The 22,353-nt window shown below is 53.7% G+C and overlaps 8 protein-coding genes across 8 annotated transcripts; 4 read left to right on the top strand and 4 right to left on the bottom strand.

Annotated features, from left to right (window-relative positions):
- Positions 1–9: 9 nt before the first annotated feature.
- MRS44_009865 (uncharacterized protein) lies at positions 10–1,142 on the bottom strand (the record flags this gene model as incomplete). The annotated part of the gene is made up of 4 exons (XM_065620325.1): positions 10–50; positions 120–239; positions 302–1,079; positions 1,131–1,142. 4 exons carry the CDS (start codon positions 1,140–1,142, stop codon positions 10–12), a joined length of 951 nt encoding a protein of 316 aa, XP_065476098.1.
- A 285-nt stretch (positions 1,143–1,427) lies between these two features.
- MRS44_009866 (uncharacterized protein) lies at positions 1,428–2,048 on the top strand (the record flags this gene model as incomplete). The annotated part of the gene is made up of 1 exon (XM_046270029.2): positions 1,428–2,048. One exon carries the CDS (start codon positions 1,428–1,430, stop codon positions 2,046–2,048), a length of 621 nt encoding a protein of 206 aa, XP_046131699.1.
- A 1,238-nt stretch (positions 2,049–3,286) lies between these two features.
- On the bottom strand, positions 3,287–4,842 carry MRS44_009867 (uncharacterized protein; the record flags this gene model as incomplete). The annotated part of the gene is made up of 4 exons (XM_065620326.1): positions 3,287–3,739; positions 3,787–4,020; positions 4,071–4,666; positions 4,713–4,842. 4 exons carry the CDS (start codon positions 4,840–4,842, stop codon positions 3,287–3,289), a joined length of 1,413 nt encoding a protein of 470 aa, XP_065476099.1.
- A 429-nt stretch (positions 4,843–5,271) lies between these two features.
- On the bottom strand, positions 5,272–9,309 carry MRS44_009868 (uncharacterized protein; the record flags this gene model as incomplete). The annotated part of the gene is made up of 5 exons (XM_065620327.1): positions 5,272–6,525; positions 6,604–7,455; positions 8,622–8,886; positions 9,001–9,186; positions 9,248–9,309. The coding sequence occupies 5 exons, from the start codon at positions 9,307–9,309 to the stop codon at positions 5,272–5,274; spliced, it is 2,619 nt and encodes an 872-aa protein (XP_065476100.1).
- A 2,259-nt stretch (positions 9,310–11,568) lies between these two features.
- MRS44_009869 (uncharacterized protein) lies at positions 11,569–14,998 on the top strand (the record flags this gene model as incomplete). The annotated part of the gene is made up of 5 exons (XM_065620328.1): positions 11,569–11,817; positions 11,935–12,817; positions 12,867–13,846; positions 13,906–14,307; positions 14,360–14,998. 5 exons carry the CDS (start codon positions 11,569–11,571, stop codon positions 14,996–14,998), a joined length of 3,153 nt encoding a protein of 1,050 aa, XP_065476101.1.
- Positions 14,999–17,172: 2,174 nt separating this feature from the next.
- On the top strand, positions 17,173–19,292 carry MRS44_009870 (uncharacterized protein; the record flags this gene model as incomplete). The annotated part of the gene is made up of 2 exons (XM_046270023.2): positions 17,173–17,886; positions 17,937–19,292. The coding sequence occupies 2 exons, from the start codon at positions 17,173–17,175 to the stop codon at positions 19,290–19,292; spliced, it is 2,070 nt and encodes a 689-aa protein (XP_046131695.2).
- Positions 19,293–20,545: 1,253 nt separating this feature from the next.
- MRS44_009871 (uncharacterized protein) lies at positions 20,546–21,387 on the top strand (the record flags this gene model as incomplete). Its single annotated transcript, XM_046270025.2, has 2 exons — positions 20,546–20,612; positions 20,666–21,387. The coding sequence occupies 2 exons, from the start codon at positions 20,546–20,548 to the stop codon at positions 21,385–21,387; spliced, it is 789 nt and encodes a 262-aa protein (XP_046131694.1).
- A 447-nt stretch (positions 21,388–21,834) lies between these two features.
- MRS44_009872 (uncharacterized protein) lies at positions 21,835–22,301 on the bottom strand (the record flags this gene model as incomplete). The annotated part of the gene is made up of 2 exons (XM_046284129.2): positions 21,835–22,028; positions 22,136–22,301. 2 exons carry the CDS (start codon positions 22,299–22,301, stop codon positions 21,835–21,837), a joined length of 360 nt encoding a protein of 119 aa, XP_046131693.1.
- Between the last annotated feature and the right edge of the window lie 52 nt (positions 22,302–22,353).

Consider the following 22,353-nt stretch of genomic DNA (forward strand, 5'->3'; position numbering starts at 1 on the left):
AAGGATGGATCAGCGAGAGGCAGGGGTAACTTTGTTGCCAGACCCGGAGACTGGGCAAGAAATCCACGGTGCCAGAGTGCATGGATGGATTGAGTCTCAGTGCGATCTACTTGACTCACGGACAAGAACGGAATTCCACTCAACCCATCTGAGGTGTTCTGTTGTGCACCCCGGATTGTCTGGATCCATGAAGACCTTGATGAGAAAGGCACAGGGGTCGTCCTGGGCAGTGCCTGGATCTATCAAGACCAGGTCATCAGTGGTCAAGGAAACAAGGTAAAAATGGCGGGCAGATACTCACAGCCCTTTGGTGCGTCGTTTCCACCCTTCCACTCGTTTCGCCGCCATCCATTCCGTCCTAGGAACAGTTGGTTCGTGGGCTCGTTGTCGTCGTGATTCTGCTCAGGGGTAAGCGCCATCAACCCCAGGATGATGGGCAACTCTCCACCCAGGCCCATCGAGTCTGGTGAATGCAGATGAGGTGAACGGTATGTCCTGGGCAAGAGACCAGGCACCCAGCTGGGCGACTTGCCAGCAACATAGCGGACCGGTGCGCCCCCTTCTCCCATGGGACTGTCAAGTGTGACCACTTGGGAGAGGCCGCGATAGTTTCGGGGGTGAAAGATGCGCAAAAGATCCCAGCTCTTTCGAGAAACGAGGGGGTCGTGATCGACGACCATGATGGGGAGTAGGGGGTTACAAGCAGCGACAGCAAACGTAGTATACTCGTTGGCGCAGACGTAGTAACCCGTAGCTGGGTCCGGAATAAAATTTCCCTCTTGGTCGAGGCGTAGGAGTTGTCCAGGCGGGAAGGTTCCATCTGTTGGTGATCGCCCATCTCGATACCAGTGATATCCCCAAGCCTCTGAGATGTCGCCGTCAGAGTAACGCATCACCTTGCTCGAAATCTCACCCGAGTACCCAGCTGGCGATCGTGGTGGAATGTAATGATGATAGTCGTCTAACTCTGGCTCTCCAATTATCAGTTTGTTGGCAACAAAGAGGAAGCTCACTTGAGGAGCTGCCTGGCTCCCAGAGTTTCCTCTTCCACGGCTCGAGCCGCTGTGCTTGGACCTATGCTGTGAGCTGTAAGCCTAGTTACCCTCCAAGATATAAGTGTCATGACCTACTGATTTGGACATGGTAAAAGTCGGAAATGCCTCTTGCGAATAGTTCAAGATAGTCGAGGTTGGGGTGTATCGTGCTCGCCCTCTTCCTCAGCCTCGTCAACCCCCGAGTAAACCACCATCTCTTTATGTCCTCTCGAGACCGGATCCGCTTCAACTCGGCGGCAGAGCCGCAAAATTCGCTGCCCAAGAAACGTCCGCGTGAGGCCGGCCAAACTTGGGCCGCTATGCTGTGTCCGCCGTGATCCTTGACAGCAGAGGGCATCCAGGACCGGCCAACTGCTCCACCTCCCCTTGACAATGGAATACAGCTTCAGAGGCAGCAAGAAACGGCCGAATGAGGTGCATCACTATGACGTTGCCCCACGTCGACCCGAGGGAAACTGTCAGCTCGACGCCATGTGTCCGGGTGCATTGTCTGCCAGACATCCAACAAGCATGGACCGATTCGGCAACTGTCGACAGCCCTGCCGTACCATTGGCGAGCAGGGCCCTGGTCTTCGTCTCAACTTGACCCCGAGGATTGGTGCCACGCCTGCTCCACGCTATCTCTCCGACTCTGGTGTGTGCGTGTGTCCCGCAGTCCAGCATGTGTACGTGATGGGGGAGACCAAGCCAGACCCCAGTTCATGCAGAGCGGCTGCGGGCCGGACCCTCTCACTTGTTCTTTTGTCGACACCGGTCTCCCTCTGTTGCTCGGCAAGTGTGGTCGGGGGGTTTCTCGAGTTGAAGAGGACACTAGAACCTGGTGTGTGGCTCCAGGTAATGCCATCCCTTGCTAGACCGGTTGAACGAGATGCAGATGCGCTTGCTCGCGGACCAATGGAGCCGACCTCCAGATCTTTGGCCGTCGATCCATTGTTGGCGCTAGCACTCTTGCTTCCCCAGTTGATGGCACCATGGTGTCTTGCTGCTAGCTAGGTTCTGCGGTCATGGTGGCGGTTTCAGTTCAAGATGGGAGCTGAGTCGCGTTTGAGGCCAGAAGACTCCCATGTCCAAAAGACATGCATGGGCATGGTAGATCTTCCCTGGGGTTGAAGCACAACAGGGTCCTGAGGAGTCTGACCAGAATCTCTTGGTGAGGGACTTTCAGCGGGTAACCCTTTTGCCGAAAAAGTGACCAAAGCCCAAGCCCAAGGCTCTGAGCGTGCGTCGAAGCGCGGAAATCTAGCAATGACATCCCGAAGGCAGCATCCCGAGCCGACCTCGGGATAGTCCGTGTCGAAGCCAGCCGTGAATCCCTCGTATCCCAGTTGCAGCTGGCTTCTCAGAGGGGGGCACAGCCATGACGACTGTTGGCAGCATCCACACCATCGACCAGAATCTCGGACACTTTGAGGCACCCAACGGAAGAGTTTGCAGCGGTTAGATAGATGATCAGTTGATTCCAAGACTAAGTAGCGGCAAATCATCTTGAACTGGCAACGTTAGCGAGGCTGCATTTATCCTATAAGCCATTGGTAACGGCAGCACACTCGTGCTCGCCGTGACAGCCAATGCCGACCATGCTGATATGCAAGACGTGGTTGCCTGAGATGATGAGCCGCGGGAAGCGATGAATTAAGGTCTGTCAGGTGTTGCTAGCTATCTCGGGCAGAAATAGATCCACCCAATGCTTTGTAAAAGAGACCTTGCTCGTGTCGGGAGACTATCCGCGTACTGTTGACAGCTCTGTCAAGCACTAGTACTAGCCGTCGGGTTCCAATGCAGCCTATGTTATTTCAAAAGAAGGGACTTTGGTACACAGTCGATATCTTTTATCTTACTGCATGAATTGCAACTTGTTCCTGTTTCGAACGACGACGTAAAGATCATGGCCCGCTGTCAGTCGCGGTCAATTGCTGTGGTTAGAGTCGTGAGGCTGAAGTGTAAAGACACAGGAAATTTTGGGGCAAAAGGTCATTTAAATAGGAGAAAAATGCAGTCGCGTCGATTGTAATTTGATTTAGTGCTTGTTGCCTCGTCGCGTTGGGCGGATGGTTCGCATTTGGTATTTGATGCCTTCTGCGCCTCTTGCATGGGTTGCGATCCCATAGAACCGGAGGCTCAATCACAATCTCGGGATGCTCCAATTGCCCGTCGATCGACGGTGTTCCGTTTTAAAAGGTTCAAGTCGAGGAATAAGACGACCTATGGTCTTGGTCAACTCAGGTTCATCCTCAACCCGACCGTTTTGCCCGCTTCGCTGGTCCAGATTCATCGTCAACTGTCATCTCAACGTCAACTGAAGATGTCGACACGATCGCTTCTTGGAGCAACTTCTTCTCTCCCAGTCTGACCTCGATAGCCATGCGGGCCCTCTGGCTGAGGTCCTGTCCCTGGAGCAGAATTTGGTCCTCCGAGGTACTTGTTGGGTATTTCGACGCAAGAGCTTGCAGTGTCTTGGCTAGCACAGCATGATGGATTTCGTCCCGTTTTCGCTTGTCGGGAATAGCTTCAGGTTGAGCCTTCTTCACCCCCTTGAGGAACGTCTTGAGCTGCTGCTGGAGGTCTTCGGGCATGCTTTCGAACCGGGCAGGGCCTGAAAACGTGCCATCCGAGTTCACCTCCCCAGTTTCACGCTCCAGCACAAATGTGTCTTCAAACTCCTCCTCCTCTTCGAGATCGTGACGCTGGCCCAGGTCAGCAAGTTGACGTTGGTTTCATTTTCAAGACATACCAGTTTTTCCAGTACTTGGCCGGAAATGCCAAAGTTGAGCCTCATCACTGACTCCACGACGTCCCAAGGAATCTCAACAACGTCATAACGAGAATGTCTCTCAGTGACGTAGCCGTATCGCCTGAGCAGCTCCGAATTGGGATGCGGCCCGTAGTAATTGAGGATCTCCTCACCAGCCTTGATTGGCCTCAAACTGGTCACCGTAAGGCTCTCTTCTTCGTGGTTCACATGCGCCTATATCCAAGTCAGCTGTGTCACTCTCACTCACTCACACCGACACATACGTTGAATTCCGCATCGGCATTCAAGATGTCGGCCATTGGGACCATGCCCATCATGGATTTGCCGTCTCGGTCCTCCACCCAGCCATCCGCCTCTTCCTCTTCTTCATCCTCATCGTTCTCAAGATCAAAAGCGTACGCCATGATGGTGCTGCCCATCCGGTGCGCAATCTCGACAAGATCATCGTCACTTCGGTTCTCGCCGCCAAATACGCTCGAGTTGTTTCGAATGATGGGGAGAAGAGTCTTGCGGAACATGATCTCCGCGTCCGCCTTGCCGATTTTGTGACGCATGTGACTGGCCTGTAGCTGGTCTAGTTCGTTCTCGGACCAGAACATGGGCGTATCAAACGAAGAGGGGAGCACGTCAAAGTAGGGCTTCCACTGTGAGTTTTCACCCTGCAGGTACTCGTACATCATGACGAGGATCAAAGAGCTCCATGAGTCCAATCGCGGCGCCTCATCATCGTCATCAATGGGCTTGTCGAGATCAAAGACGTCGGGAAGCTTCTTGGGCAGCTCTGAGGTTTCAACATTGATGATGCCCTTTCTCGGGATGGTGAAGAGTGTCGTCTCAGCAGGAATATCCTGTAGGGCAACTAGAAAAGTCAGCATCGCTGTATGAACCAGGGCATATCGACGTACTTATACCACGGCCCGCATTGCGGTCTCGAAGGTCAACAATCTTGATAGCGTCGGAGAATGAGGCCCCTGGGAGTGACTTGAACCAGAGAAGAAACTTCTCACTGCCTGTATTGAAAGATTCAGAATCCATTGTGCCTTGATTTTGCAGCGAGACACAAGAAATTTGTCGGTGTGAGGTTGGAAGAGACTATTGCAGGTGATGGTCAAGTCTGAGGACAGTGTAAATAAAACTTTTTCATTAGCGTGTGCTCGATCTGCACTGTGCATTCTAGGGTAGAACAACACCTACAAACCAGACAAAATCGATCCAGGTTGTATATGAATAACTTCTTTGTTACACTTCTCTAACCTTAATGAACTCAAACATAATTCATTACTCTTAATATGCTCGCCATTAAAGACTTTTCAGAGTCACAGCTATTGATACAAGTCTCGCAACACCACCACGTCCAACACCAATGCAAAACATGATGACGCTCTTCCATATGCCAGTTTGTTCTGTCCATGATCCAACTGAAAAAAAAAAAAAAAAAAAAAAAATACAAACCTTCATTACTGATTACTCGGCTTGTCCCTTCTTGATCTCTCTCTTCTTGGGCTTAAGCCACTCCTCCATGCCCTCGGGCCAGTACACTCTGTTCTTGGGCCCTCCCATACCAAGGTCCTCGGGGCTCACAATCTTCTCGGGCACCTCTATCTCATCTTCTACCTCACCGTTGACGCCATTAGACTTCTTCTTCCCCTTTTTGAGCTTCTTCTTGATGGCCTTTCGTGATTCATCTTCGCGCTCGTAGGGAACAACGTTATTGAAGGTATCCCATCCTGGCAGCTTAAAGGTGCGCATCAGCTCGAAGACGGCTTGCTCCTTGTCCTTAGCTTCAATCATGAGGTCCATGTCGTGGGCGCAGGGCGGCAGTGTCTTGACTCGTGCAGAATGTTTACGACGCTCTCGTGGAGTGACAGCGCCAGCAGTCTGCTCGCTGTAGTGCATCTTTTGGGTGATACCCTTTCTTGTCCATGTCTTTTTGATGCGGTCATAAAGACCTATGATGTCTTGGGTGCCTTCTCGCATGCTTGAGTCGAAGATGATGTTGTGGTGGTGGTAATCCAGTACCAATGGAATATTGAGCTCCTCGCATATAGGCAGTAGATCGTGGACGCTCCACGCAACGTCGTCATTCTCCAATACCAGTCGCCGTTTGACGCCATCCGATAGTTTGGCGTAGTTCTCACGGAACCGGTTTAAAGTTGCTTCCTTGTCGCCATAAGTACCTCCCATGTGTAGGATCATGACTGCGTCGCGGTCCATTTGTTCAGGGAGCTGGAGCAAACTGAGCATCTCATCGTGGTACTCGAGGTCGCGAATGGCAGCGGCAACAACTTCCTTCCGTGGGCTTCCAATCTGGGTAAACTGGCCAGGATGTGTCGTAAGGCGATGTCCTAGTTCTGCTGCAACTTGCCCAGCCTCGGCTAGGACATCAGCTGCAAAGGGCGCCAGCTTGTACCCATATTCCTCGTGGCTTGCAAAGGGGAACATTTCGCTGCTGAGCCTCATGAACTTGATACCGTACTTGTGGTTCCACCGAATCATCTTGACAATATCTCTGGCGTTGGCCAATCCCAGCTCTTGCACATACTTTAGCCCTCGCTCGGGGTCCGCTGGTTTACTCTTGTCGGGTCGATTCTTAGTAGGGTGCTCAGGCTCTGAAGGATGTTGGAGGGGATGTCGATGGTCGAGGATGGATGCGATCCGACAGGTTCTCGACGAGAAGATGGGAGGGCTTGCATTGCGCAGATATGTGTTTAAGCAGGCCTATGCGAGTCAGTCATCGTCGTGTCTCTCACTCAGCTGGAGTGAGCGGCAAGATCTGCCTCATGGGGATGCGCTCACATAACCAAGTCGCCCCGACCACGGCAGGGGAAGTCTGTCGCTGTTGACGGGGGGAGGTCTGTTTGCGCCTCTCTCAAAACCCTCATCGTCGGCCTTGGCGTCAACAATATCACCTGCCGCCAGCTCGGCCTGATAATCGTCCATTGGGGCCCTTTTAACGCTCTCCGCATTTCGTCCGCAGGTGGAAGGGATGGTATCATTGGGTGGTGGTGTGCGCATCTTGGGTCGAATATTTCGGTCCATGACCGACTCTACTTTGACATGAAGATCTGAGGATTCAACCGCCTGTCGTTGTCTCCTCACGGCGTTCTGTAGTTTGTGTTCCATCTCGCTCAACTCGCGCATGGCTTCCTCGACGCCCTCTCCTGTATCCCATACTGCCTTGTGCTTGCGTGTGTCGGGGATTTCACACTTGATTTCCTTGTTGTTCTTGTCAATATCCATCTTGTCGGATGCGAGATGATCAGCCGTAGTAGCAGCGGCATCCCTCAGCCTTTGGCTACTTCGTCTAGGGGCATCAGGTGGTTGCGGCGCTGGAGGAGGAGGATGAGGGCCGTCTCTCTTTCGTTTCGGCGTCATCTTGGCGAGCCCTCTGCTGTGTCGGTGCTTTGGTATAGGGGCAAAGATGCTCGCAGCAGCAGAGGCGAAGAGGCGTGGTCGCATACAGTAGCGTAGTCTCAATGTGAAGGTGACATGCAGGGGCAATGTCTGAGATGGATGCAATGACTCGAGGGCCTCAAGTGGTTGTGGAAGGTAGAGGCGACGGTGAATGATGAAGGGGTAGTGAAGAGCGCAGTTGCCCTGTACCTTGTTATGCGTGCATGTCTCTCTTGTATCTCTCACGACCTTGAGCTATGAGGTTGTAGTCGGAGGAACTGGCCCGAAGAGCCAATGACGCACGTCGCGTCATGCATGGCTTTTGGGGCGACGATGTAATGGGAGGGCATAGGGCTATCCGACGAGAGCCCCAAGGATGCGATTGGGGGGTCTTTTTTGGTGCAGTGCGGTAGGGGAATTTCCGGGGCAATGAGCCCGCTGCAGGGCCGGCCGGGGGCCAGCTACAGTAGGTGTCAATTAGCAGTGGATGGGTTTTGGGTTGCCTCCCGGAGCTCCAGTCCCCGGCGCCTGCGCTGTGCTATGATGTGCTGTTAAGCGCGGGCGAAATCGATCGTTGACCGATTTTCTCGATCGAGGCTCCTTTGATGGCGATGAAGTCATCGCGACTTTTGGTGTGAGGTCACGGATCGCCGATCGCGGGCTGGCCAAGGGTACGTACCCCGAGGACGTTTGCTCCGCTCTGACGCCTTTTGCCAGGTCCAAGCGGCAAAGATCCTCGCCTCGCCGTGAAGAAACGAAGAGGAAACAAACGTCTGAAGATCTGGGAAGCAGCTTGGCAAAGCATTCAGAGAGCTGAGGTGAGCCAATCGCAAGCTCAGGGGGCGTTCCGTCGTGTTGGAAGAAATGCTGCACCACTTACGCCCGAGCTAGGTGTGAGACATGTCGTTGACATTTTGCGTCGAGATGAGCTCATAACTCCCCCAATTGAGCAGCTAGCAAGCTGTCCAAGCTCGCGGCTGGCTGGTGTGCTAATCAGCTTCCTCGTGTACCTGGTCTACAGGCCTCATGCTTGTCTCCATGTTTGGTTAAAGAGGTCTCAGTCAGCACCCGGAGAAGCATCCAACGTCAACCAGTGCTTCGGATGTTGCCCTAGCACACGACTTGCACGAAAGCCGCGTCCCGTTTGTCGTCCCGTCTGTGCCATCATTGGCCGCCACCGTGTGGTTATGTTGTGAGAAGCTGCGAGCCATTGACCGATGCATCATCCTGGCTCCTGAAACAGAAATATGATTAGTGATTAGTGATCTGAGAGGATGGCCGCATCCCTCGTGACCAAGATGTTTGGGTGATCTCCTAACGCCAGTCATCTTTGTTCATCTTGCCGTCGATCAAAAGAATGGCGGCACTGTCAAAGTTCGCTCGCGCCGCGGACCTCCCTTGTAATAGGCCGTCCTACATACAGGGCAGTCGTGCCGCTCGATCAAGAACCATGATGAGAGACATTTGGAATGGAATGAGTGACCACAGGTGTTTAATGTCAAGATGTCATCGTCTTCCATATCCAAGTTGGTGTTAGACTGCTCGGCCGTGCCCTCTCCCTCGCTCCGTGGCTGGGTCCTAGAAGCCACCGTTGAAGCTTGATCAAGAGTCCGGGGCGGATCATCGCCAACGGTATGTGCGGGTTCCGGCATCAAGGGACCGACCAAGGGACCGATGCAAATAGGGCTGCATGATATCAGCCATGATCCGTGGACAAGTGGAGGGCTCGCCGCCGAGGAGCCCCGGCCGAGCCGCAGGGAAGCGGGTCAGCCGGGCCCTCGGCCCCGGGGATGCACTCACCATTCGCCGAGCTCGGACGCCGAAGCTACGGCTTCAATATCGGCATCTTCAGACGGAGTAGATCGCTGAGCGGCCGATGAGCAGGTTGTCACGGTGCTAAGCTTCCGGCGTGCGCGATCCAGCTGATCGGGTTGCGGATTGTAAATCTTTTCCTTTTCATTGCGCGATCCCAGCTTGACGCATGTTCTGGTAGGTTGGGCGGATGCTCAGTCGAGGTACACAAGACAGGGATGCGATTGATACGTACATAGGAGCTATGATAAGAACGAATAAGAAAAGAACGAGAAGAATTATGCCGACGGGCTCCATTTCGTCGCTCGGTAATGAATTCGGCTTCGGTATCAGTATCAGTGACTCGGGGGTGGTGCGATGATTCGAGGTGTCGTCACCCCGCTGCGTGGGGTTAAGAGATAGACAGCGCCGGCAGTCAACGCCGTCTGGCAAGAGTCGACCCGAGATAAATTGAGAAAAGTCAACAATTCACGCGTTTACACGATGCGTTGTTATCGCAACAGAGATGGTGGCAGTGGTCAGTTATAACAGCCGTGGCACCGGTCGCGCGGAGGCAATGATGGACAACGGGACGGCGTGTCCAGGCCTCGAACGAGGATGAATTGAACCACTAGACCCTTGGTGCAGTGACGGTGGCTTGCATGCCCAGGCGACACACACGACCACCTAGCGAGGGCCGAGAACGCTATGCTCAGGTGCTTTGCCTGACCTTGGCTGCGCGGTGTCTGGTTCTGGCAAGGGAATTTCTTGGGTGGCATCACGCAACATGGGGCTGTGTCGGTGACTGACCAAACGAGAACTCAAGGTGAAGCAAGATCAAGCTTTAGCGGGGATGACGAGCGAGCAGCGATACGTTCTTGGCGGGACTTGGCGAGGACCATCTTGGTCGACGACCCGACAAGTGTTGACTGACATTGGTCAACGACTCGACACATGTTGACTGTCACTGAGGGCGGGCGCTGAGAGTTTGCTTGGTGAGGGGAGGGGACTGCGCTTGTCCAGACAAAGTCATGGCAGATGACAGCCGCTAGGAGACGGACTGATGCAACCTTATCGACAAAGACCCTGACTGTCCTGATTGTGATGGGATGCTTTCTCATGTTGTTTGATGATGGAGTTGTAGCAGTGCCGTACGGATATCATGACGGTTACTATTGCCGGTTAGGTCCTCTACCTGTAACGGCTGCACGTCACGGCATGCATAACTGCACAGAGTCCCATGGCCAAATCACCTCACATCACCGAATATCCATGTGAAGTGAATAAAGAGAAACTCGACTTATCTCGTCAGTTGCACAAAAAGCATCCCTCCAACCGATACAGATGGGCAGGGGGTCTAAACCAATAATGGGAGGTGTGTTGCTTGGTGTGATGCATGTGTCATAGAATAAGAACACGATGCTACTAAATTTGCGGGGATATCTGATAGTGCTCTAGCAATGGAGCCAATATTTGGTTCGAGTCTTGGCGTGATAAGAAGAGATGGCCGCATCCATCGTGAAGCCGGGAACATAGGTTTCGCCACTACACAGTGCAGAGATGTTTTCAATTTCTCACGAAAACAGAGCTAAGTACAGTGCCCAGCAATGCCAAGCTTTGCCTCAACACCATCACAATCCCAGCCCATGGATTTTGCATGCCCACGTGCCCGACCTGGCAGCGTCAGGTTGGAAGAGAGACAGGTTGGAAAATACCGCTCGGGGCGGAGGACTCCGGCGGCCCCACAGGGAGCTGGAAGCGGTCACAGGGGGATTAGCCCGGGGGTCCATCTCCACTGGCTCCTCTCTCCCCACGCCGAAAGCAATAAGCTCAAAATGAAGAGCGTCCAGGTCGCGTAACCCGGGGTTAGGTGATGTGCGGTGCATGACCATCATAACCAATGCATTTGCCGTACCGAGAAGCGTCCAAGCGGCGGCATGACGTCGGGCTAAAGTGTTTATCTCCATCAAAGAAAGGCCCGAGGCAGGTTTAGAGGCATTAGCTCCCTAAACTCAATTGAGACGCATCTCGGTGTCAATTCCTTCTGGAAGACCACGGCGAAGCGTCACGGCCTGACTTCATCTCTGTAGCATACCGGTCTGGCTGTCAATTCCTCTGTCTTCTCGCATATGTAGGAATATGTCGGCTTTATGCCTTCCGCTCCGCCCTCTTCCCCCCTTCCTCCGCTCTTGATGGTGACTACTGCGATTCCGCTCCACACTGAAAAATTCTCCTCCATATAGATTCCTCTCCTGGCAAACATGCACGGCTAGTGTAACATCTTCCTCCACTCCGCCCGCACCTTTCAATGTTGGTCGGTCTGGGCATCTTGGCGTCTGTAAGATTTGCATCATGGCTCCTTCCTTCTTTGCTTGCTCGTGAGTCGGATTGTCGCCTGTTATTGGTTTCTTCAGCTCCCGAGTTCCACCGGCGTCATTTGCCGCTGTTGACCGGCCGAGATAGAGAGAGATCCATGGCTTCGAGGCTGACTATAAAGGCGATCCTCTGCCTTCCGCTGCCTTGTGTCGGGACTCTTTTCTCTCTCAACCACTCTCGATCGCACTTGGATCTCTCATCATGAGCCAGAAACTGATCGAAGAGGCCGCCCACGTCTCGGGCCAGGCCAACACGCCCATGACAGCTCCCGCCCACTCTCTCACCTTTGAACAAGTTGCAGAGCAGCTCGATGCGAATATCGAAGACGGATTGACCTCTGATGAGGCCAAGAAGCGTCTCGAAGAGTACGGACGAAATGAGTTCGGTGCCGAAAAGGGTGTCCAACCCCTCAAGATCTTTATCGGGCAGATTGCCAATGCCTTGACTCTAGTGAGCTGCCCCATTATCCTGCATCCCCCCAGTGCTGGGACACATTCTCGTGTCCGGGCTGGCTGGGATAGCTTTTGAGAAAACGGTAGAGTCGCTCATTTGCCGTTTGGGGGCTAGGTTCTCATCCTCGCTATGGCTGCCTCGTTTGGCATCCAGTCATGGATCGAGGGTGGCGTCGTCGCTGCTGTCATCATCCTCAACATCGTCGTAGGTTTCCTCCAGGAGTACCAGGCCGCCAAGACCATGGACTCTCTGCGCTCTCTTAGCTCTCCTACTGCTCATGCTGTCCGAAACGGCAACAATGAGGTTGTTGTGACGGCCGAGATTGTGCCTGGAGACATGGTTGAGCTCAAGACTGGTGATACTATTCCTGCCGATATTCGTCTTGTCGAGGCCATCAACTTTGAAACCAACGAAGCTCTTCTCACAGGCGAGTCCTTGCCTGTTCGCAAGGAGATCAACACAACCTTTGCTGAAGACACTGGCCCTGGTGATCGTCTCAACGTCGCCTACAGCTCGTCGACTGTCACCAAGGGGCGTGCCCGTGGTGTTGTCTTTGCAACTGGCATGTACACTGAGATTGGTCAAATCGCTGCTGCCCTCCGTGGCAAGACTTCCAAGCGTCGTCAGCCCAAGCGTGATGCTGACGGCAACACCAATATCGGTCGCTGGATGCAGGCCTGGACTCTTACCTTCTCTGATGCTGCTGGGCGCTTCCTGGGCGTCAACGTTGGTACTCCTCTTCAGCGTAAGCTTTCCAAGCTGGCCATTCTTCTGCTTGGAACAGCTATCGTTTGCGCCATCATTGTGCTGGCAGCCAACAAGTTCAACACCAAGAGGGAGGTCATCATCTACGCTGTGGCAACTGGTCTTTCTATGATCCCAGCCTCTCTCATTGTTGTGCTTACCATCACAATGGCCGCCGGAACGAAGCGTATGGTCCAGAGGAACGTTATTGTTCGTAACCTCAAGAGTCTTGAGGCCCTTGGTGCCGTGACCAGTATGTGTACGCTCCTTTATAAGCCATGGCTTGACTGACCTTTCTTTAGACATCTGCTCAGACAAGACTGGTACCCTGACTCAAGGCACCATGATCGTCAAGAAGGCTTGGATTCCCGGCCGCGGCACCTACTCTGTCGGAGCCACCAACGAGCCTTTCAACCCCACTCTGGGACAGCTTGGTCTCACTGAGGCCGAGCCCAAGGACATCAACTTCCAAAGCGAGGATTCGGAGGGAACGCCTATTGACCCTGAGGCTCTTGTTGCCCGGGACACTGGTCTCCAAGAGTACCTCAACGTTGCCTCGCTGGCCAATCTTGCAACGGTCCATCAGCTCGAAGGTCAATGGCACGCTCGAGGTGACCCCACTGAGTGTGCAATCCAAGTCTTTGCTACTCGTTTCAACTGGAACCGCGCTCGTCTGTCGACTGGAGAGAAGGCTCGCTGGCACGAAGTGGCCGAGTTCCCCTTTGACTCGGACGTGAAGAAGATGTCTGTCATCTTCAACGATAATGAATCCCAGAAGCAATGGGTCTTTACCAAGGGCGCTGTCGAGCGTGTCTTGACCTCGTGCCCTGTCTATGCTGTTGGCGACGAGATTAGGCCGCTCACTGATAGCATCAAGGACGATGTCATCAGCAACATGGAATCCCTGGCCCGACTTGGTCTTAGAGTCCTTGCTCTGGCTAGCCGAACTGATATCCGCCACGTCAACGAGAATGAGGCTGAGCTTGATCGCGCCCAGTTTGAGAGCGACCTCATCTTCCGCGGTCTCATTGGTCTCTATGATCCTCCTCGACCTGAATCTGCCCCTTCTGTTGCCAAGTGTCATGCAGCCGGTGTCAGCGTTCACATGCTTACCGGTGACCACCCCGCCACTGCTCGAGCTATTGCTCTGGAGGTTGGTATCCTGCCCAGCAGGATGTCTGAAATCCCTCAGGATGTGGCCAAGGCCATGGTTATGGCTGCTTCCGAATTCGACAAGCTGTCGGATGAGGAGATTGATCAGCTTCCTCTTCTGCCCCTTGTGGTTGCTCGTTGTGCCCCCAGACAAAGGTTCGCATGATTGAGGCTCTTCACCGTCGCAAGGCCTTTGTCGCCATGACCGGTGACGGTGTCAACGACTCGCCTAGTCTGAAGCGTTCTGACGTCGGTATTGCTATGGGACAAGCTGGATCTGATGTTGCCAAGGAAGCGTCTGATATCGTCTTGACTGATGATAACTTTGCTTCTATCCTCAACGCTGTTGAGGAAGGCCGTCGCATGTTTGATAATATCCAGAAGTTCATCCTCCATGTCCTGGCCGAGAACATTGCGCAGGCCTGCACCCTTCTGATCGGTCTGGCTTTCAAGGATAAGAACGGACTATCTGTGTTCCCTCTGGCTCCTGTTGAGATTCTTTGGATCATCATGATCACCTCGGGCATGCCTGATATGGGTCTCGGATTCGAGATTGCGGCCCCCGATATCATGCAGAGGCCTCCCCAGAACGTAAGTGTTTATCTGCCTGTCTCTTCAGAACCCAGCTCACAATTTTATCCAGTTGAAGCAAGGTGTTTTCACCCCTGAACTGCTGATCGACATGGTGGTGTACGGCCTCTGGATGTCGGCTCTTTGCCTGGCCTCGTTCGTCCTCGTCCTGTATGGATTTGGCAACGGCGCTGCCGACATTGGAGAGAACTGCAACAACGAGTACAGCGAGGGCTGCAGGGTCATCTTCCGAGCTCGCTCCACCACTTTCGCATGCCTCACCTGGTTTGCCCTCTTCCTTGCCTGGGAGATGGTCAACATGCGAAGGTCCTTCTTCCGGATGAAGCCCAAGAGCAAGAAGTACTTTACTCAGTGGATGCACGACGTCTGGCGCAACCCCTTCCTCTTCTGGGCCATTGTCGCCGGCTTCGTCACCATGTTCCCGCTCATCTATATCCCTGGTCTCAACACGGTTGTCTTCAAGCATGCCCCCATCTCTTGGGAATGGGGCATCGTCTTTATCGAGGCTGTCCTCTTCTTCCTGGGCATTGAGTCGTGGAAGTGGGCCAAGCGTATCTACTTCCGCCGCCAGGCTCGCAAGGCTACCGGTGGTGTCGAGGACATGGAGACGCGCGTCTTTGGCAAGTACTACAGCATGGCCAGCGGAAGCCAGGACGAAGAGACTGGAAACCGGGAGAAGGTTGCTGCTTGAAGAAGCTACTAGGAGCCTGATGGTGAGCAGGCGACTGGAAGAACTGACACGACCAAGGGGCTCTACCCTCAAAAGGTAGAGTGCCGCCGCGGTCTAGACATGAAGAGGGATAGATACTAGTGTTTGGACCTCAGGTAAGTTGTCTCATATAGGACTAGCCGTAGATAGCAAGAGGTCTTGTCTAGACTGTATGTAAGACGTATGTTGCAGATAGATAGACTTGCATCTTTTTATTACGTACCCTCCTTGCCTTGGTATGACATGTGAGTGTAAACTATTTTGATGTGCTGGTAGTCTTGTTACATTGGTGTGCATACTGGACTTGTTCATCAACGCATCACTTGGCCCTAGTGACAAAACCGTTGAAAACCGTCGATCAAGCGGGGACTCGTCCACATGGGCACTATTCCAATAATGTAATCCAAGGCATTCGACCTAGACCTTGCATAAGCCCGAGGAGATATGTCTTCTCACCGTCAGAGTCCGTCGACCAAGCTAAAGAAGGACTGGCATTGAGCCTCGGGCTTGTTCCTCCGCGTGGATAGAAAGCTTTGCCTTGCCTGACAGAAAAGCTTCTTCTGGCTGGAACCCTCTAGCGCGGCAAATGATTGTCAAGTGTAAACCTGTTACGGTCTAGCACAGACACCCCGAACCCCCTGTCCTTGACAGGATTGCCAATGCCCAGGCACCGGAATCCAAGGTTTGACATTCCGACGGCGTTTGCCGTTGAACAGACGCCGACTCGACTCAGCCTTGCTGGGTTTGTTTGCTGTCTCACTATCACGAGGAATTGTAGACCACTACTGTACCTATGGAGTGCATACAGTTGGTCGGTGGGTAACTCATCCCTGCCTGGAATGCGAGAAATACGCTCATACGCTTAGAAATCCCATGGAAAAGCAACACTGCCATGTTTTACCCGCGCGGATGTAACCCCCTCGAGGCTTAAGGTTTCGGCTCTTTTCTTGTAATGCTGGCTAGTCCCCAAACATCATATCATCAGTGCATATGGAGGGCCACTCTGCCTACCTATTCAGAGACCAACCTAGTAACTAAAGAAGAAAAGAACCCCAAGCCTCGCTGCGTCCAAAAGGGCCCAGGCTTGGCGGGTAGAATCCAACTCAACCGCCACTAAAATAGAAGCAGGGCGCTAGAGCGGTCTGAGCAAAGCTCGTGGTCCTCTTCCCCGAGCGTCCCGTTCGTTCTGCAGATTGGCGATCTCCGACCTGACTTCTTTGTCAAGTTGCTGTTGCATCGTCTTTTGCTGCAAACCAGTGGGGAACAGCGTAAAGATGGCTGTAGCTCTTGGGTGCATACTTAGTTAATATGGAACGTAGCAGCCGGAGACTTTTTAAACTCTACCATATTTCCCATCTTTGAATCTCGATAGTTCATCTCTGCCTTCAAAGATATCCATCCCGCATATCGTTCCCCCTCCCCCTCCTCCACTTTGTGCAGATCTCGCCCGCGCCGATCCATTTCAACGTTGAATCCGCCTCACGTCAGGGAAACTCTACAACGTCAAAATCAGTCTATTTCGTCCATCGCCTGCCGCCACTAGGTCTTGGCGAACCCTGGCCTCTCTCCTCCTCCAAAAACAAAAAAGATCCCTCGTGCCTCGGCTTAAACGGCTGTCAGAGGCCAAGGCTTCAACTCTTACAAACAGGGTCTCCCACAGATCCCTGCTCTCAAATTGCAACGAACCACAAGGGCCCAAGTGTTTTTGTCAGCCAACATCTCGAAACAACGGATATCCCCTTCTCTAACCCTCATTCAAACCTGTTCGTCCTTGATCTCGGATACCCATGGAACTAGCTGCACAGCTCGTCTGCTCTCTGCCAGCTTCCTCCTCCGGTTAAACCGCCCCGAATCTCCTGGAGGATCTCAACCCCTGGATAACCCCCCCTTGCCCTCACCTCCTTGTTGGCAGTCTTGTTTCCTTTATTATCCAAACCCTCAGCAAGACCCGAGCAAAAGGAGCTGAACAAATCTCGACCCCTGTGTCTGTTTCTCACTCTGACCCAGCCCAGATCTCCATTTGTCAGACAAAAAGAATCCTGCTTATCCCTCCTTCGCTTGTCAGACTCAGCCTTACGCCTCTTCCAGAAAACCAAGCCCCGACCCCCCCTGGCTGGCTCGCTTCCCGCAGCGGGCCGCCTTTACTCAAAGCAGACATGCCGCAGCAGCGCGAGGTCAAGACGTGCGATCGCTGCCGGCACTTTAAGCGCCGCTGCGATCTCGTCAAGCCCTCGTGTTCTCGCTGTCTACAGGCCGGTGTACGATGCAGCTTTGATACTGCCGCTGTTTCTGTGGCTTCTACATCTCCTGGTGTCTCCACCATCACCGTCCCCATCATCGATATACCGTACTCGGCGTCTCCTACTCCTGCCTTCATGTCTACCACAACGCCCATCTCGGGTTCAGCTATTTCATCAACTTCTCCCGCTCAGGACTCGCAACAGAGTCTTTCTGCTGGAAATCCTACCCCTCCAACCACATCGACCGATAGCCCGGCGTCTTCCACCCAGGCTTTCGGCTCCGGTGAGGCCGGGGCGGACCCGGTCACGGAACCCGATGGCCCGGAGCCCGGAGAATCAAGCATGCCCTCTGCCCAGCGCGTTGTACGAAAACGCAAGCGCAACTGTCTCAGCTGCTTAAGATGTCACCGGCTCAAGGTTAAATGTGACAAGGAACTTCCATGTGGGCGGTGCAAGTCGAGCGGTAATGGCCGTGACTGCTATTACAGCTTCAACAAGGGGCCAAATGGGGGCAAGTTTCCCTGTCCAACAGCCCCAGTAAAGGGTGATGAGAGTAAGGGACCTCAGGCGGCGTGGCAGATTCAGCACAAGGTCCGGGGATCTAGCCATTGGAGGGATCTAATGACCAAGGTATGCTTGCTGCACTCATGATATGACATGCGCTTACATGGATGGGGTAGATCGGCAAACTGACGAGTATGGACTCAACACCACTCGCATTGGCTCTCGAGGATGTTGCTACCAACGCTTGTCTGGCCAATTTTTCATTGCCGGGCAACTTTCCCTTTGGTACACCTGGCGCAGCCAAGTATTTTACTCGAGAAGCTGTTGTAAAGCTTGTTGAGGGAGAGAAATCCAAATGCCAGTCTTATATTGACAGATATCTCAACCTGCTGGAAACAGTAAATCCAGTACTCGACGTCGAGTTGTTCAGTCGAGAAGTGGAGCAGTACTGGCAAGATCCATATTCTGCTAGTCTCGACTGGTTGTCACTGTTTCTTATGGTGCTTGGTTTGGGATGCTTCTCATCTGTTGAAGAGCCTCATCAAGCGACAGAACTTATGATGGCTGCCGAAGCCTGTCTGGTACAAACTCCCGTCATGTTCCGACCAACGTTCTTATCGCTACAATGCCTGACTCTGATGGTGGTTGCAAAACACATATGCAACCCCACGTGTTGGGCTATCGACTCCTGCTGGACTCTACTTGGCATGGTGGTGAGAACAGCCTTCATCTACGGACTACCGCAGGAAACAGGCGCCGAAGACGGCGAGGCGCTTGATGTTAGCGAAAGAGATGCGAGGCGGAAATTGTGGTTGACCATCCTCTACCTCGACATCAAAGTCTCCATGTGCAACGGCATGCCGCCTGTAACAAGGCCGGAGGATCTGTGCAGTATCAGGAACACGCCCAATTGGGACCAACCGGATAACCTCCACATGCTTCTCTACCGAGCTCTTCCCCTTGTGCTGGAGATTCTGGCGCACGTCAACTCTAAAGACAGTCAGGTCTCTTACCCAGAGGTGCTTCGGTACAAGGTGCAGATTAGGGAACTCATGGCATATGCAAAGCGAGTCTGCAATAGTCAGCTCCAACGCATCACGGTGGACATCTTTCTACGACGATGCATCATGGTTTTACATCGACCATTTGCCATGCACCCGGAAGGACCCAGCATGTTTCCAGAGTCATACTGGGGATCCCTGGAGTGCTCTCTCGCCCTGCTGGTCCACTATCGAGAAATGTGGTGCAGCGACAAGAGCCTGCGTCTTGATCTGGTAGGGAGAGCCTTTGTGCTCGACTTCTTCTCTGCCTCACTGACGGCGTGCCTCCACGTGCTAAGAAAGGATGCGCCCCTCGCTGCGGCGCCAGTCATGGACTCGCAGATCCCACCTCGGCAGATCATCCTCGACACGTTGAAGAGTTGCTTCGAGATCTGGAGTGTTGAGAAGGAGTCGAGTGTTTGCTACCGAACGGGATATGCAATTCTGATGGCAGTGTTAGAGGTGCTGCCAGAGACGTCTGAAACGAATTAAGGCATTTGCGGGAAATCTCTACGAGTTGGGTATTAATTGAAGCGCGGGGCGGCTATGATTTGATGTTCAATTGCCTCGGCCACGCTGTTAGACACCTAAACGTATAGAACCAAGGGCCTCATGGATGTGCTGGCATGGGCACAGACGAGTTCGTGCATATGGAGTGCATTCTGCAGATGCGTATCGGCCCTTGTTCCGGTAATCTCTGAAGTGGCTGCTAAGATGCATATGTCGGCTGATGATGAAGCATTTGCTGTGCGTGAGCGATTTTCGTTCGTGGTGAGATTACCCAGGTGATATTGCCCCTTTGTCAATTGGCAATGCATTCTCTAGTGCTGGACATGCCTCGATTCCTATACTCTCATCAATGACGACTTGTTTTCTCAGCGTTACACTGCATCTGGCCAAACGCCTTACACAAGCCATATGCCGTGTGACGACCTCAGATGCCCTTTCCGCTCTGGGGATGTCGCTTCCAACAGATGACGTCTTTCGAGGCCCGCGATCCAAGGCCAGGCTGGACAAGAGGGTGTAGGTGGTGTGACGGTTTGGGTATAGATCCTTCCAGGCTCACGATGGTCTCCGAGAACACATGTCACTGAGGGCGACGGTCAAGCCACAAAGTGGGATGGATGGATGGAGTGGCTGGAGCGGAGGGCGCCGCAACGGCCTGCTTATTACTCGCTGAGAGGTACCTGCAGACAGTGGGTTTGACAAGACGCGAGGTACTTTTGCCGTAGTATCAGCCGCCTTGATTCCAGTGTAATATTCTATCTCACATGAGTCTCCTTTGTCTGCTGTCTACCTCTTGTCCGAGTCTCTTTGAGCTTCCACTCTGGCGGGCCGACCTAACCGCAGCGAACGTTGAAGACGGGTACGTACCTTTTTACCGGAAACTAGAACCCCTCCAAGCTGAGGCCAGTGCGTCATTGGGCCTTCCACTGGACGGCCTTATCCTCCCCGCTGCCCGCCTCCCTCCGTGGCCTGCTCACGAGGATTCAACTTGAACACGCTGCCCTTTTCTGCATCTCGCATTTGACCTCAGGACTACATCACAAGCGCAACAAGGCACACAGGATACACCCACAGGGTCTCTCTGCTGCTCCCCTATTGACTCTTGAACCGACCTGCTGCCATCCTTCACTTTCGCCTCGCACCCGCACCAGCCGCACACACGACCGCCGCCTCTTGAAGCCCGAGCTCACCGATAAACCCTCCACGACCTAGCCTCGTCCGCTCGACCAGATACCAAAATGGCTTCAGTTGTGGAATCTCCGCCGGTTCACTCGCCTCCCGATCACCCCGCACAGCGACCTCGAGGTGAGCTTATTCCCGTTGACACCATGGCGCCATGTACTAACAACCTCTCGTAGGTATCCTCAAGAACTCGTACCAAAAGTCTCCCCCCACCTCGCCAAACCAGGAACGCTCTTTGACCGACAAGGAGCTCACCATCGCAAACACCCAGATCAACGCCGGCCACCGTCGTTCGTCTTCGGGCGCCCACCCCTCCGGGTCTCGCCGCCAGTCCGGCTTCAGCTCCATCGACGATCCGTTTGAGTCCTCTCAACGCCTCAAGTGGGACGAGGCCAACCTCTACCTCACCGAGCAAGAGCGCTCCTCTACCATGAAGATCACCGAGCCCAAGACTCCCTATGCCAAACACTACGACCCGTCCGAAGACCCGTCTGACGACGACGAGGATCCTCTGGCGAACGCTGGTGCTCGTCTTCAGAATTCACGTCCGGGCCGTGAAGATGACATTCCGGGCCTTTCTCTGGGCGAACCGGAAGAGGCGATCTCGGAAGCGGGCGCGCCGTCGCCCCGCAGCGAAAAGAGCGTCCACGTCGACGACGAGAGCAGCGTCGGCCACAACGCCGAAGAGGAACTTGCGGGTATGTCTGCCGAGGAGCGTGAAAAGCACCGAAAGTTTGAGCAGCTCCGCAAAAGACACTACGAAATGAAGAATGTGGCCCAGCTTCTGGGCCACCCCGAGACGATCCCCGACGACGAGGACGAGGAAGATGAACAAGATAACGGCGGTGCCGTGCCGCCTGTGCCACCGGTGCCGCGCATGCCCAACGGCTCTGCGTAGACGGCTGCTCGCTGGGAGGAGAGGACACGACAAGGGATGTGATTTAGCTGGAGGGTTGTCTTTGAACCGGAGTTTTGCGGAAATCATCACAGGGCGTTGGCACAAGAGGGGGCAACGTGGGGGGACGGTGGGTTTATCAGATTACTCACTCGCTTTGAGGATTTTGGTGGATGAGCATCGTCACCAGAGACGGAGAAGGAGGAAGAACAAGGGCATATCATGGACCCGGTTTCGCTTGCACAGCAGATGAGGGATATCTAGCATTTCCATTAGAATTGATTTATACCTTTCAGTCTAAATGACGAGTAGTTGGCGCATTCCCAGTCATATGCGCCAGAACTCGATCGTTATTCATGCCCGCTCTTTTATACCATCTCGATGGATTCACGCTTTCGAAGTAATCCACGCTATGCTGTTGACATCATATGAATCTAGACATGACGCTCATCACAGCAGACCCTTTCGGGCCAGCTCAAGCTTACGCGCCGTCTCGCCCTCGCGGAACCCGCCACGAGAGACGCAGATGCGCTGGCCCTCAGCCAACTCGAACTTTTCCTGTTGCGCATCCCAGGCGCAGGGGCAGTGGTGGGGGAAGTGGACGCAGGCGAGGGTATCGGGGCAGAGGTACTTGTCGCAGACAGCTGTAGGACTGTTAGCCCTGTAATAGATAGAGATGCCATGATAGACATGGAACGGCGCATGAAGATGAATATCTAGTGAAAAATGGGACTGAATAGGGGGTACACACAGTTATCGTACTGGTTGCGGTAGTGAGAAGCATCGCTGGGGTTGTTCTGAGGTTGGCCGTGGTGCTGCTCGTGGCTGCCCTGTTGACCAAACATTTGGTCAAAGAAGCCACCAAACTGGGCGTTGGCGAGGCTCAGGAAAGAGAGAATGGCGATGAGGTAGCGCATTTTGGCGTTCAAATGCGCAAATGGCGCGTATATGCTTTTTGGCCCTCAATTC

This window comes from Fusarium solani (assembly GCF_023522795.1).
Source record: "Fusarium solani strain SB1 chromosome Unknown bctg00000006, whole genome shotgun sequence".
In the NCBI taxonomy this organism is placed as follows: Eukaryota; Fungi; Ascomycota; class Sordariomycetes; order Hypocreales; family Nectriaceae; genus Fusarium; species Fusarium solani.